Source organism: Aquarana catesbeiana, linkage group LG03 (assembly GCF_042186555.1).
Source record: "Aquarana catesbeiana isolate 2022-GZ linkage group LG03, ASM4218655v1, whole genome shotgun sequence".
NCBI classification, from domain to species: Eukaryota; Metazoa; Chordata; class Amphibia; order Anura; family Ranidae; genus Aquarana; species Aquarana catesbeiana.
Genome location: NC_133326.1, coordinates 55,209,824 through 55,225,817, shown reverse-complemented (window position 1 = coordinate 55,225,817; position 15,994 = coordinate 55,209,824). Strand labels below are relative to the sequence as shown.

The 15,994-nt window shown below is 44.8% G+C and overlaps 1 protein-coding gene across 2 annotated transcripts in view; it reads right to left on the bottom strand.

Moving 5' to 3' along the window:
- Positions 1 to 4,048, bottom strand: part of CRTC3 (CREB regulated transcription coactivator 3) — a 221,507-nt gene extending 217,459 nt beyond the window's left edge. For both annotated transcript variants that reach the window (XM_073618561.1, XM_073618562.1), the window contains exon 1: positions 3,596 to 4,048. In XM_073618561.1, coding sequence (XP_073474662.1) covers positions 3,596 to 3,727 — 132 coding nt within the window. In that variant the 5' untranslated portion in view covers positions 3,728 to 4,048. The remainder of the gene's footprint in view (positions 1 to 3,595) is intronic.
- Positions 4,049 to 15,994: the final 11,946 nt, after the last annotated feature.

The following is a 15,994-nucleotide window of genomic DNA, read 5'->3' as shown; positions in this document are numbered from 1 at the left end:
GGCTCAGCGACCGGAGACGTCACATTCGGTAATGGAAGTGACGCTCCGTGTTGCCGTTACACCGTCGTCACTGCTTAAAAATCCCGACGCCCATCTTGGTACACCCTGCCAGCAGCGGACATCTTGTGCCACCCATCAGTCAGTGACACCTATCAGTGCAAAGCCATCAGTGTGTGCCACCTATCAGTGCTGCATAATCAGTGCCACCTATCAGTGCTCATCACTCAGTGGTATCTATCAGTGCCAGACAGTCAGTGCCACCCATAAGTGCCCACCCATAAGTGCCGCATATGAGTGCCACCTAATCCTATCAGTGCCCCACAGTGCTGCATATTAGGGCCTCCTTATCAGTGCTGCCTCATCAGTGCCACCCAATCAGTGCTGCATATTAGTGCCTCCTCATCAGTGCAGCCTATCAGTGCCCCATCAGTGCAGCCTCATTAGCACACATCAGTGAAGGAGAAAAAGTACTTATTTACAAAATACAAAAAAAAATGTCACATGACATTTAAAAAAAAGTATCGTTATCGGCGAGTACTTGAAAAAAAGTATCGGTACTTGTACTCGGTTTTAAAAAAGTGGTATCGGGACAACCCTAGTACACTGATTTGCAAAACAATGGGATAAAGGAATATTCCTGAACTTTGTTTTATCTCATGGTTACTGAGTAATTGTGTGGATTCATTGAATGAGTTTACTAAAAATTTAAATATTACAGAATATACAGCCTCATGCTACATAACTAAGCTCCATTTCATGTTGAATAAAAATTATTATTGTATTGTAAATAGAAAACTATCTTTGGATAGATTTTTACTCCAAAAGCATTTTATTAAAATAAATTTTATAAAAATCAAAAAAAAAAAAAGATTTTTTGATTTTTTTTTTTTTTTGTTTTTAAATCATTGATTTTTTCCCACCCTGCTGTGCTGAGATGAACCTGTCAGAGTCCTGCTCTCCTCCATGGGGAGATCTGATGAAAATGTCTGTCCGTTTTCATCCAATACCATCCACCAGACAGATGGAAAATATAGAAAAAAAATAGGACCTCCGTCCGTCCGGATATGGCGGAGAGGATCAGATCATGTCAGCACTCCATAGGAGTGAATGGAACGTCCGATCAGTTCCACCTGAAAAACCAACAGATGGACCTGATGGGACAGCCCATGTGAAAGGGGCCTTACAGTGGGACTGCACTAGAATGGACATCCAACACAATCACTATGAATCAGACCATAATATGAGGACCTAAACGGTCCTTCCTTTGGGAAGATCTCTCACTTCCAGTTGTGTTTCCAGACCGGAAGTGAAGGAAAATCTCCCCATTTGGATGAAGAAAGAAAAGAGGATTTGGCCATCCGCTCCTATACCTAAAACTAGAAAGAGAAAACTTTACACCCAAAAAAAGGTTCTTCAGTAGATCCGCCCCCAACATCATCAGAGCCCAAAAAGGAGATTCAGGTTCTCTATTTATCCTGTTTACCATTATTACTGAAAGTAAAATAAAATCCCAAATGTTGGGTTGTCCCCTGAGAAGTAATAGAGGGAAAATCTTCCAATGGGGACACTAGTTCTGGTGACCTGGGGGTCCCCAAGGAATTCCCCTAATTTGCAGGGATCTCATCTCACTTCCTGTTTGGCTATGGGACAGGAAGTGAAGGGAAATCTACCCAATGGGACAGATGGCAAAGAAAATCATCTGACAGGGGTTGCTTCATCAAAAAAAAAAAAAAAAAAGAAAACAGGGAAGAAAGAAGTTTTGCCTATAGTACAACTTCACCATACACAATATAATCTGACCATACAATCAACTTTAGAGCTACCAAACCTGTGTAATATGAGAACCTACATAATCCAATCACTTTGTGTCCAACCAGGAAGGTCCTTTTACTACATACATGTCAGAAGATCTAAAGGACACAATCCCAATGATATGAGGGCCAATCTACACCATCCATCTCACTCCAATCACACAGCATAGGGGCCCGACCCTTCCAAGGCACAGACAGAAGGGGCCCCACACAATACAGGGGACCCCAGGCACACACATAAGGGCCCCAGGAAGCACAGGGGTCCCTACACACTGACAGAAGGCCCCCCCCCCCCACCAGGCAGCACAGGGGTCCCTACACACTGACAGAAGGCCCCCCCCCCCCCCCACCAGGCAGCACAGGGGTCCCTACACACTGACAGAAGGCCCCCCCCCCCCCACCAGGCAGCACAGGGGCCCCTACACACTGACAGAAGGGCCCCCCCCACCAGGCAGCACAGGGGCCCCTACACACTGACAGAAGGCCCCCCCCCACCAGGCAGCACAGGGGCCCCTACACACTGACAGAAGGCCCCCCCCCCCCACCAGGCAGCACAGGGGTCCCTACACACTGACAGAAGGCCCCCCCACCAGGCAGCACAGGGGCCCCTACACACTGACAGAAGGGCCCCCCCCCACCAGGCAGCACAGGGGCCCCTACACACTGACAGAAGGGCCCCCCCCCCACCAGGCAGCACAGGGGTCCCTACACACTGACAGAAGGGCCCCCCCCCCACCAGGCAGCACAGGGGTCCCTACACACTGACAGAAGGGCCCCCCCCACCAGGCAGCACAGGGGTCCCTACACACTGACAGAAGGGCCCCCCCCCACCAGGCAGCACAGGGGCCCCTACACACTGACAGAAGGGCCCCCCCCCCACCAGGCAGCACAGGGGTCCCTACACACTGACAGAAGGGCCCCCCCCACCAGGCAGCACAGGGGCCCCTACACACTGACAGAAGGGCCCCCCCCCACCAGGCAGCACAGGGGTCCCTACACACTGACAGAAGGGCCCCCCCCCACCAGGCAGCACAGGGGCCCCTACACACTGACAGAAGGGCCCCCCCCACCAGGCAGCACAGGGGCCCCTACACACTGACAGAAGGCCCCCCCCCCCACCAGGCAGCACAGGGGCCCCTACACACTGACAGAAGGGCCCCCCCACCAGGCAGCACAGGGGTCCCTACACACTGACAGAAGGGCCCCCCCCACCAGGCAGCACAGGGGCCCCTACACACTGACAGAAGGGCCCCCCCCCACCAGGCAGCACAGGGGCCCCTACACACTGACAGAAGGGCCCCCCCCACCAGGCAGCACAGGGGCCCCTACACACTGACAGAAGGGCCCCCCCCCCACCAGGCAGCACAGGGGCCCCTACACACTGACAGAAGGGCCCCCCCCCACCAGGCAGCACAGGGGCCCCTACACACTGACAGAAGGGCCCCCCCCACCAGGCAGCACAGGGGCCCCTACACACTGACAGAAGGGCCCCCCCCACCAGGCAGCACAGGGGCCCCTACACACTGACAGAAGGGCCCCCCCACCAGGCAGCACAGGGGCCCCTACACACTGACAGAAGGCCCCCCCCCCCACCAGGCAGCACAGGGGCCCCTACACACTGACAGAAGGGCCCCCCCCACCAGGCAGCACAGGGGTCCCTACACACTGACAGAAGGGCCCCCCCAGACTGCACAGGGGCCCCTACACACTGACAGTACAGGGGCCCCTCAGACACTGACAGATGCCCCTCCCCCCGGACACACAGCCCCTCCCCCTCCGCTCACCCTGGAGACGGTCAGGTCGGTCATGAGCTCGTCGAAGGCCCGGGTCTCCTCGGCCTGTTTCTGGTTGTGGAGGGCGATCTTTTCGCTGAACTTCCTCGGGTTGGAGGAGGACGAGGCCTGGGAGGCCGCCATGTCGGAGCTCCTCTGGGTCTGGGAAGGCGGTGAAGACACAGGGCGGGCGGTCAGTCCCGGAGGGGGGACCGGGGGTCTCCGGGCTCAGCCTGTCATGGTGCCCCCTTCCGGAGACGATGAGGAGAGGCCCGGGCCGGAGCGAGGACGATAATGAGAGGCCATCCGGGAGGGGCTGATCCGTCCTCCCCCCTCCTTCTTCTTCCTCTCCTTCCGGGCCCGATGTCAACAAACTTCCCCGCAAACTGCACGACGTCCGCCGACTGAGCGCCGCTTCCTGGCAACACGACCTGCCAAATGACGGCCGCCGACCCCGCCCACTGCACCGCCCACTTCACCTACACCACCGCCCTCTCACCGGAGCCTGTCATCCGCCCATTCAGACCCCGCCCTCCTGCCCGCGGCTACCTATCACAGCGCTGCGCACAGCACCGCCCACCTTCCTGCTAGAGATGTAGCAGAGAGCGAGAAAGGCGCAAAACCCTCCACATCCATCCTATGACTGTCTATGGGGCTGTACACACCGGGGAGAGGGGACTGAGGGCAGACGGTCTTTGCCTTTAAAAAAAAAAAGCTGCAAAACCACCAAACACACAGTCAGCTGAAGTATAAATGCCCCATAGTGCTGCTTATGTACTAAGCTCACTTCATGTAGAACTAAAGGGACAACTGTTCTATATTGGATAGAGTAAGGGAGGGTTATAACCCCTGTCAGTTTCCTATTTGTTTACCATCTGTGTCCCATTGGGGAGATTTCTCTTCACTTCCTGTCCCATAGCCAAACAGGAAGTGAGAGGAAATCCCAGGTCACCTGAACTAGTGTCCTCATTAGAAGATAGCCAATTTGTTCCTGTTCTGGTGACAACCCACAATGTGAGATTTTCTTTTAGTTTCACATAGTTGCCAACTTTCTCAAAAAAGTTTTAGGGACACCTTTTTTTTCTGTAGGCAGAGTATTATTTTAATTAGGGGTGGGGCATTCATTTGTAGGCTTGGTTTAGTAGGAGTGAAAAGAAATGTGGCATGCAAAGAAAGAGGAAGGGAGAGAGAAATAAAGAAAGAGGGATGGAGGGAGAGAGAGAAAAAGAAAGTAAGAAACAGGGATGTGGGGGTGAGAGAAAGAAAGAGAGAGGGAGAGATAAAGAAGGAAAAAGAGAAGAAAAGCAAGTAAGAGGCTTTGAAGGAGGCAGAGAGAAAGAAAGAGGAATGAAGGGGGAGAGAAAAAAAGACAAAGAGGGATGGAGGGAGAGAGAGAAAGACAAAAAGGAAAGTAAAGAAAAAAAGAGGGATGGAGGGAGAGGGATGCAGAGAGAAAGAAAGAGGGAAGGAGAGAGAAAGAAAAGAGGGATGGATGGAGAGAGAAAGAAAGAAAAAAGATGGATGGAAGGAGAGAGAAAAAAAGGGGGGAGGAGGGAGAGGGATAGAGGGAGGCAGAGAGAAAGAAAGAGGGATTGAGTGAGAGAGAAATAAAGAAAAAAGATGAATGGAGGGAGAGAGAAAAAAAGGGTGGGGGATCTGGGTTCCATACAAGAAAGAGGCCTGGAGGGAGAGAGAAAGAAAGAGGGATGGAAAGAGAAAGAAAAAAGAGGGATGGAGTGAGAGAGAGAAAGAAAGAAAAAATATGGATGGAGGGAGAGAGGAAAAAAGAGGGGGGGGAAGAGATCTGGGTTCTATGCAAGAAAGTGGGATGTAGGGAGAGAGAAAGAAGGAAGGATGGAGGGAGAGAGAAAGAAAAAAAGAGGGATTGAGTGAAAGAGAAAGAAAGAAAAAAGATGGATGGAGGGAGAGAGAAAAAAAGGGGGAAGGAGGGAGAGGGAAAAGGGATAGAGGGAGGCAGAGAGAAAGAAAGAGGGATGGAGTGAGAGAGAAAGAAAGAGGGAAGGAGAGAGAAAGAAAGAGAGAGGGAGAGATAAAGAAGGAAAAAGAGAAGAAAAGCAATAAGAGGCTTTGAAGGAGGCAGAGAGAAAGAAAGAGGGATGGAGGGAGAGAAAGAAAGATGAATGAAGGGGGAGAGAAAAAAAGAGAAAGAGGGATGGAGGGAGAGAAAGAAAGATGAATGAAGGGGGAGAGAAAAAAAGACAAAGAGGGATGGAGGGAGAGAGAGAAAGACAAAAAGGAAAGTAAAGAAAAAAAGAGGGATGGAGGGAGAGGGATGCAGATGCAGAGAGAAAGAAAGAGGGAAGGAGAGAGAAAGAAAGAGGGATGGAGTGAGAGAGAAAGAAAGAGGGATGGAGTGAGAGAGAAAGAAAAAAAAATAAGGATGGAGGGAGAGAGAAAAAAAGGGGGGGGGGGGGGGGGGGAGAGATCTGGGTTCCATGCAAGAAAGTGGGAGGGAGAGAGAAAGAAAGAAAAAAGATGAATGGAGGGAGAGAGAAAAAAAAGGGGGAAGGAGGGAGAGGGATAGAGGGAGGCAGAGAGAAAGAAAGAGGGATGGAGTGAGAGAGAAAGAAAGAAAAAAGATGAATGGAGGGAGAGAGAAAAAAAAGGGGGAAGGAGGGAGAGGGAAAAGGGATAGAGGGAGGCAGGGAGAAAGAAAGAGGGATGGAGTGAGAGAGAAAGAAAGAGCGAAGGAGAGAGAAAGAAAAAAAGTGGGATGGAGTGAGAGAGAAAGAATGAGGGATGGAGGGAGAGAGAAAGAAGGGAAAGAGGGATAGAGGGAGACAGAGAGAAAGAAAGAGGGATGGAGGGAGAGAGAAAGAAAGAAAAAAGATGAATGGAGGGAGAGAGAAAAAAAGGGGGGAGAGAGATCTGGGTTCCATACAAGAAAGAGGGATGGAGGGAGAGAGAAAGAAAGAGGGATAGAGGGAGACAGAGAGAAAGAAAGAGGGGTGGAGGGAGAGAAAAAGAAAAAAGGAGGGATGGAGTGAGAGAGAAAGAAAGAAAAAATATGGATGGAGGGAGAGAGAAAAAAAGGGGGGGGGGAGAGAGATCTGGGTTCCATTTTACTAAATACATCTTCAGCCATAATATACTTTTTTCTTTGCAGAGAGAGTGAGAGAGATTATAGAACTGTTCCTCCATAACACACTGTGCTCTTCCTCACCTCAATCATTCACAGCTTCTTTGCGCAGCAGCTCCATGCCACAACACGGGGCATTAATGGACAGGGCACCCATTGGCTGGGACACAATGCAGGCCGCCTCCTGCTACCTCCTCAGGCAGTAGCTGGTTAAAGTCTTCTGTTACATCCCTCCTTCTCCCTCCATCTCCTGGTCCCGTCTCCCAGCTTACTATGTGGGTGGCACGTTGGATGGATGACACGTTTACCAACCATCCGACCATGCTCACACCGCACCACGTGACAGCGGAGCGGTGCGGCTTTTTTATGGGGGATCAGACCCCCCAGGCCCAGTCTGCCCCTGCCTGGGACAAAGCCTATTTTTTGGGATTCTGCCCAGGACAGGCTCAGACCGGGACATGGATTTGAATTCCGTACATGTCCCGGGCAATTCGGGACTGTTGGCAACTATGCTTTCAGTGATAAAGGTAAACAGGACAAACAGAGAGGGTCAATCTCTCTAACAGTGAGGCGCACTGCAGATTCAGAACTAAAATCTTTCACCAGTTTTCTGCCAGAGATATTTTTTAATTTTTCACACATGTTAACAACTGTCTTTTTTTTACTACACTAGAAAATGACTCTAAACCCCAATGATATCTGAAAGCAGAGACTCTATTATCAGTAAAAAAAAAAAAAAAAAAAACACCAAAATGAATTATAAGCACACAAACAAAATATAAAACCCAATTTTTGGTCAAATATAATGCCGCGTACACATGGTCGGACTTTTCGTCTACAAAAGTCCAACGGACGCTGACGGACTAAAGCTGGCTGGTAATCCGATCGTGTGTGGGCTTCTCCGGACTTTCAACGGACTTTTTTAGCCTCAAATCCGACGGACTTTAGATTTGAAGCATGCTTCAAATCTTTACGTCGTAACTACGACGGACCCCGAAGTCCGCTCGTCTGTATGCTAGTCCGACGGACAAAAAAACGACGCATGCTCATAAGCAAAAACTAAACGGAAGCACTCGGTCTAGTAAAACTAGTGTTCGTACTGTAGGTAGCACATTCATCACGCTGCAAAATCTGTGATCGTTGAATGCAGCGCATTTTATTTCTTCTTTACGAAGGCTCTAAAGAACGAAGGTGTTTTGCTGTTCATAATCAGAGTTCTCCCAAACTGATTTCTGTATTCTTTTTCTCTTTGATCTCATGAATGATATAGTATGCATTTTAAAAACAATGTTTCCATACTAATAATACTTTTCCCCTTTTTTTTTTTTTTTTTTTTTTTTTTTTAGGTTTGTAAAGTTACCACAAAGAACCCATTATTCTGTTTTTTTTTTATAGTGATTATTTTTTAGTTTTTAGATAAAGTTAACCCAAAGCACCGTTTTTGGTTATGTAAATTTTTTTATTTTCAAGACTTACCACTTGAACATTATTAACATTAGTAATGTATTTTTGGTGTGTTTTTTCCAAACTCAATGAGATTGTTGTCCCTTGTTAATTTAACATTGTGTGTAAAATCAATGATTTCAAAGAAAACACATAAAGTCTTTTGCTAAACTCAAAAAAGATCCATTTATTCATGGTCAAAATAAAATAAAGAGGAAGTCAACGCTGGAAAAAGTCGGTGTACCAGAAAATTGGGATCTTGCGGAGTCCATATAAGAGGGAGCACAATCTGGTCCAAGAATCCCAGAGATCAACAGCACCAGCAGATGATCTAGATGTCCCCAGACTGTGGTCCTACAACAGCCTGCGTCTTCTGTCAGACCAGACTGAACCCAGGTCATCACTTTCTTCTCTTCCCTGCAGCCTTTCCTCCACGCTGCCCTGCAGCCTTCCCTGTAGCCTTCTTTTGAGGCTGTGGCTCTGGTGTTTCAGTTGTGGCAGGAGGAGGAGGAGGAGGAGGAGGAGGAGGAGGAGGGGGGGCTGCCTCATGTAGTTGGGTGTTTTGTGTTAGCGTGCCCTGCAGCCCCTTATGGATTGTTTCCCCAAATAGGCGCTCACAAATGAGGCGCTGCTCCCAATCCATCTGAAGAAGCCTGCTGGCTAAGTAGCAGCCATAGGATTCTTCCGCTTCGGGGGGGCTCCTTAAAAAAACGGGTGGCCTCTTGCATGAGGCGCAGGGATGCGTCCTGTGTGACCATCCCCTTCCTGGCCCTTTTTTTGGGAAGGTGGAGGGGAGGCACTTGGGATTCGGTCAGGCTCCTACTGGGCCCAGCCACCTCACTTGGCCCAGCCACCTCACTTGGCCCAGCCACCTCACTGGGAGCAGCCACCTCCTGCCTGACACTGGGCCCAGCCTCCTCCAGGATGATGGTGAATCCGGCCTCCTCCAGGCTGTCCATGGGCCTGGTCTCCTCCTGCCTGCCACTTTCCCCACATTCCTCCTGGATGGACTCATCCTGTGTATAAAAAAAGGACAATAGTTTGAGTATATTTTTTTGGGTTCATCAATGACACACAGTTTGCTTCTCATGAATAGCAAATTCAATGTGAATACATCTCTTTAATAAAAGAGTCTAATCAGACACCCTAATTATTTCAAGCAGGTGCCAAACATATTTAGCCACTACTGTCAATTGATATGTATACACAATTTTGAGTGCAAAATTATTTTAGACAATTATAACATCCAGTTAACATCATTAATATTAGTACAGTAAATATTTGTTAAAATAATTTACCTGACTCCAGATGGTCATATCTGGTTCATCCAGGATGGAAGACCCAGCTTGCTCCTCATCAGCCTCTGCTGGGGTGGAGGGAAGGGTGGAGGGAAGGGTGGAGGGAAGGGTTGAAAGTGATGGCCTGGCTTCATTCTGGTCAAGACCCCAATTTTCTTGAGCAATGTCTCCATTGTTGCTTCCGGGATGGTCGCCTGGACAAAGGCCAGAAGTCTCTCCAGCGTTGACTTCCTCACATGCTTTGCATAATACTGAGGGTGTTTCACCTCCCACAAATTCCTCATCTCTCGATATTTCGAAATAAAAGCTGTAAGGAACTCTGGATCCTTAAATAGGGGATTCATTATATCTGGAAAAGATGAAGTCACAAGACAAAAAACACTTTTATTATAGGTTTCTGCTAACCCCTCATCATCTTCTCCCTATGTAGGCCTCATCAATCTATCAAGCCATATAGGCCGCTTGCTACAAAGTCATGACCATAAAACCCAAAAAATATATATCTAAAATTACCTTCGTTTTGTAACGTCCTGGTCCACTATCACCTACCACAGAACGTACGTACGACACGTGCGCAAGGCTCTTTATACACTACGCATGTGTGAAACTCCGCCTGCGTCGCCCGCCCCTGACGTTCGAAATTAACTCATGTTCTCCGCCCCCTAATTCGACGCACAGAACGTACGTACGACACGTGCGCAAGGCTCTTTATACACTACGCATGTGTGAAACTCCGCCTGCGTCGCCCGCCCCTGACGTTCGAAATTAACTCATGTTCTCCGCCCCCTAATTCGACGCACAGAACGTACGTACGACACGTGCGCAAGGCCCCTCTTTATACACTACGCATGTGTGAAACTCCGCCTGCGTCGCCCGCCCCTGACGTTCGATTTTAACTCATGTTCTCCGCCCATTTTTTGTTACGGCGCGTAGTGGAGTTAAAGAATGGCGGAGACACCTGAAATGTTGACAACCTCAGGTAGTGGAGACAGCCCGGAGGCTGGAACGTCAACGAAATCTATGAGGCCTAGATTTAAGGCCTCTAATATGAGTTTTAAAGAGATGGTGGAGATGGTGGCCATTCTTCACAAAGACGACTATGATGGCAATTATGGGCCGTACGCACGGCCAAATTTGCGCAAGGCCAAAATAATGGCGAAGGTCGTGGAGACTTTGCAGGCATCTTTTGGGGTCCAGCGCTCCAAAGATCAATTGAGAAAAAGATGGTCTGACCTGAAACTCAGGGAGCCGGATCAATACCGACGTATCCGGAAAGTTCTTAAAAAAAGTAAGTACTTGTCGTGTTTTTCTCTTGTGTTTATTACCTTGTATACTGCTCCATGTGCTTTTCCTTCCTATACGATTTTTTGTTCATCGTTTTAAACGATCTTTTAATAAACCTCGTTACATATCCATATCTATATCTATCTATATATATATATATATATATATCTATATTTATATATATATATATCTATATTTATATCTATCTATATATATCTATCTATCTATATCTATCTATATCTATCTATATCTATCTAGATCTATCTAGATCTATCTATAGATCTATCTATAGATATAGATATAGAGAGAGAGAGAAATATATAGAGAGATAGAAATATAGAGATAGGTAGATAGATAGATATAGAAATGTAAAACATTCTTTTTGAATATTTGAAGTTATCTTAATTTTTTTGCTTTACATTTAGTTAGATATTTAGAGATTTTGTTCCAGATATAGAGAGAGATCAAAAGATTATTAACTATATTTTGAGATATTGATATCTATCTATCCGATATGTCTTTCTAATTTTAAATATTGAGGTAAAATAGGAACTCTACACAAACCACTTCACTACAAATGTTGGAAAATTACTATGTCCTAAAATATCTGTATGCTAATTAGATTAATAATTTTTTGTTTCACATAGGGGAAAAATCACTCAGCCAACAACAAGAAGACAGTCCACCCCAAGCAAAACATGATTGGGAAATCAGCCCAAGTCCCATTGAGGATGTGGAGGAAGGAGAGGTGGGCGACATGGGCACCCCACCAGGTGAGTGTCTGACACACCAGCTTACGTTAATCTATGCATGGCTGCCTTTTGTTTAATGTAATTTGTCTACTCTATTTTAGGGGATCTGGTTGTGCTTCATTCAAGCAACAGTGCCACCCCCGAGGATGTGGAGGAATTAGGCTACATGGGCACCCCACCAGGTCAGTGTCTGAGACAACAGCTTTATTTATGGTAAGGTAAACTATGTATGTGTGCATCTTTCTAAAGACATTTTTTGGTTTCATTCCACTTTAGGTACAACAACAAGAAGTGACTATTTCACCTCTGAAAGTGCCCAACGGCTAATTGGTCAAATAATGGCCTGGAATAAAGACATTGATGAAATGCGTAATCGGCTGGATCGTATGCAGCAGGAAATGAAGGACATGATTGATGTTTTGGGTCGAATCTAAATGCCCTTTTTTAAACCCCAAAACATCAATCATGTCCTTCATTTCCTGTTTTGCTGACCCCATTCTGGGCCTTCTCTTTCTTTTTTTGGCAGAACATAAATGGCTGTTTAACCTAATGTCAAAAAGGAGGGCTGTTTCTCGTATATACCTCAAAAATCCACAAAAAAATAAAACTTGATTTTCTAAAAAACACAAAAAAAAAAAAAAAGTGATTTTAAAAAAAACAAAAAAAAAAAAAAAAATTAATTTTAAAAAACCAAAAAAATAAAAAAATTGATTTTAAAAAACCAAAAAAAAAAAAAATTAATTTTAAAAAACCAAAAAAATAAAAAAATTGATTTTAAAAAACCAAAAAAAAAAAAAAAATTAATTTTAAAAAACCAAAAAAATCAAAAAATTGATTTTAAAAAACCAAAAAAAAAAAAAAATTAATTTTAAAAAACCAAAAAAATAAAAAAATTGATTTTAAAAAACCAAAAAAAAAAAATTAATTTTAAAAAACCAAAAAAATAAAAAAATTGATTTTAAAAAACCAAAAAAAAAAAAAAAATTAATTTTAAAAAACCAAAAAAATCAAAAAATTGATTTTAAAAAACCAAAAAAAAAAAATTAATTTTAAAAAACCAAAAAAATCAAACAATTGATTTTAAAAAACCAAAAAAAAAATTAATTTTAAAAAACCAAAAAAAATAAAAAAATTGATTTTAAAAAACCAAAAAAAAAAAATTAATTTTAAAAAACCAAAAAAATAAAAAACTTGATTAAAAAACCAAAAAAAAATAAAAAAACTTGATTTGCAAAAACCAAAAAAAAACTAAAAAAACTTGATTAAAAAAAAAAAATAATAAAAAAAACTTGCTTTAAAAAAAAAAAAAAAAAAACAAAACTTGATTTTCCAAAAAAAAAAAAAGCCTGTTTGCGAAAATCAAAAAGCCAAAAATATTTTTTTGTGGATTAGGTAGAAATATTTAAATATAATTATATTTTGCTACATTATTAAGATATCATTATATTTTTGTCTATGAACATTTTATACTAAATGCAGAACTGAATGCATAACAACCATTAATAAAAACATCTCCTTATAGGATTTTAAAAAATGTGTGGTTTGTTATTTCAATGCTCAGTATCAGTTTGGTTATAATTGTAAAAAAGTTGTTTACAGTGGCAATGGAGCTTATTTAGACATTTTTAAAATTCAAATACAGTTGGCACTACAACTGCTCGACCATAACCTAGGAGACAGCCCAAAAGAAAGGCAAGCAATAAATATAATGCCAGATTTCAGCAATATTTTTTTTATTGTAAAAAATTATATATCCTGGCCCATTGCAATGGCCCCCCTACCCATAAAATAATTAACATATTGCTGTCTAACTTGACGGGCACTTTGGGGGGCCAAGCCAGTACGGACAGTATCCAGGCCTGTAAGGTTGGCTTCTATTTGTCCGGCCTCAGGCCCAACTGTGCCTATATAATTGGTAGAATGCTTGTTTAAAAAGTTGTGCAGAATGCAGCACGATAAAATGATAAAATTAAGTTTGTATTCCGCCAAATTAATGGCTGTTTGAAACAGGCGGAACCGGCTGGCCAGAATTCCAAACGCATTCTCAACCACTCTTCTAGCTCTGGCCAGCCGGTAATTAAAAACCCTCCTCTCCGGGGTGAGGGTTCTTTGGGGGAATGGCCTCATGAGGTGCTTGCTGAGAGCGAAGGCTTCATCGGCAATGAAGACAAAGGGGAGTCCTTCCACGTTATCCTCATCAGGTGGCAATCCCAGGCCACCACTCTGGAGACGCTGGCAGAACTCCGTCTGGGCAAATACTCCTCCATCCGACATCCGGCCATTCTTCCCCACGTCCACATATAAAAAATCATAGTGTGTCGACACCACCGCCATTAAAACAATACTGTGGAACCCCTTATAATTAAAATAATATGACCCCGAATGGGGTGGTGGCACAATGTGGACATGTTTCCCATCTACAGCCCCTCCACAATTGGGAAAGTCCCAACGGCTGGCAAAATGGGATGCCACAGTCTGCCATTCCTGTGGCGTTGAAGGAAACTGGGGAATCAAACAAGAAAACCAAAATCAATTAATTTGGAAGCTAACATTGCAAGAAAATTAGACAATTAAAAACATTATTCCCCAGCATCAGTATAACATTCAATAATTTAATTCTTCTGGAATAACTAATATGGAAAGGCACACTTATCAGATTGCTCACCCCCTCTGATGGAACATTGATTACATTTTAGGGGGTTGTGAAATCCCTAAAAAAAATTACTTTTAGGACACGCAGGAATTTAGGGACTAAAAAGGCTACAAGACTGCAGTTGTCGCACTCTGCAGGTGCAGTTGCTAACCAGCTTACAGTAAATGAGGTAATGTAAAAAGGCATTCATGTTGCAAGGAGTACACAATCACATGCAAGGGCAATTAATGAAAACACTTTGAGGCTTGCATATGATTTGATGATGGAAATCAGCAGAGCTTCTGCTCATTTACTAAAGCACTGGAACAAATGCACTTGTAGAGTGCACATGCATTTTGCAAACTGCAACATATATTTGCTTTAGACAAATCAACACCACAGAACATTCAAGCAAATTTTAACGAGGGTGGGGGTGGGGGGGTTGTGAAATCTAGATAATTGCTCATTAGCAGCACACTATTTAGAGTGAGTTTAGGTGGGGGGGGTGGGGGGGTTGTGAAATCTAGATAATTGCTCATTAGCAGCACACTATTTGGAGTGAGTTTAGGTGGGGGGGTTGTGAAATCTAGATAATTGCTAATTATAAGCACACTAAATACACTCCAACAAAATACATTCAAAATGAGTAGACTAGGTGGATATGTTCCCATCACTTCATGCTGGGAAGGTTATTGAAGGAAAATATACATGCATGACAAAAAATAACAGGAAAAAATTCCAGCATGTGTGAGGATAAAAAGGGGACATTCACACTATATTGCAATGATGGTAAGTAGTGTTTGAAGCAAGAAATACATTACATTATCAAAGATTACATAAAAGAACATGTGATGCTAATAAAAGAAAAATATCTTACCTTAATATAGTCCTTCTGCAGGACCTGTATGATGGCAGAACAGGTCTCTGGGATAATGATCCCCAGAGCCTGGGGGGAGATGCCTGTCGAGAACTTAAGGTCCTGCAGGCTTCTCCCTGTGGCCAAATACCGCAAGGTAGCGACCAGCCTCTGCTCCGGAGTGATGTCTTGCCTCATGCAGGTATCCTGCCTGCTGATATAGGGGGTCAGCAAAGCCAACAAACGGTCAAAAACGGGGTCCGTCATCCGGAGAAAGTTCCTGAAATCCTCAGGATTATTCTCACGGATCTCACGGAGCAAAGGCATGTGACAGAACTGGTCACGCTGAAGCAACCAATTCTTGGTCCATGAACTCCTCCTCGCCCTGTTCATGGACTGGTCTTGGGCTGAAGAATAAACTACAGCACCAAGCACATACAATGCACGAGCTCTACGACGAGTACGTACAGGTAACATGGCTTCAAAACGGTCGGCTGGTCAGAACGCACTAAACAGAACGCACTGAAGAACAGCAAGGCCTGTGAAGAACGACCTGAAAATCAGGAACGAGCGGCCAATAAAACAAAGATTTCTCAATGCCAACTGACCAAACGCACTGAAAAGCAGATACAAACCTCACAAGCACAGACTGAACAACAGTTAAAACGAACTGAAAAATACGAGTCTCACAAGCGCAAATCGTCTCTCACCAAACTTCTACTAACACGAGATAAACACGAGATTAGCAGAAGGAGCCCAAAGGGTGTCGTACGGGCTATTGAACTTCCGTTTTATAGTCTCGTCGGACTTGGTGTACGTCACCGCGTACTAGGCTGTCGTACTTTTGTGTGGTCGTGTGTGTGCAAGTCCGTTCGTAAGAAAGTCTGCCGCAAGTCCGCCGAAGGTACGCCGGAAGTATGTCGGACAGGCTGTCGGACTTTTGTAGGTGAAAAGTCCGACCGTGTGTACGCGGCATAAGAGATGAGGTTGGGTCGAGTAAATAGATACCCAACATGTGAAGTCCTAAAATAGTGTGCTCCTGTGAA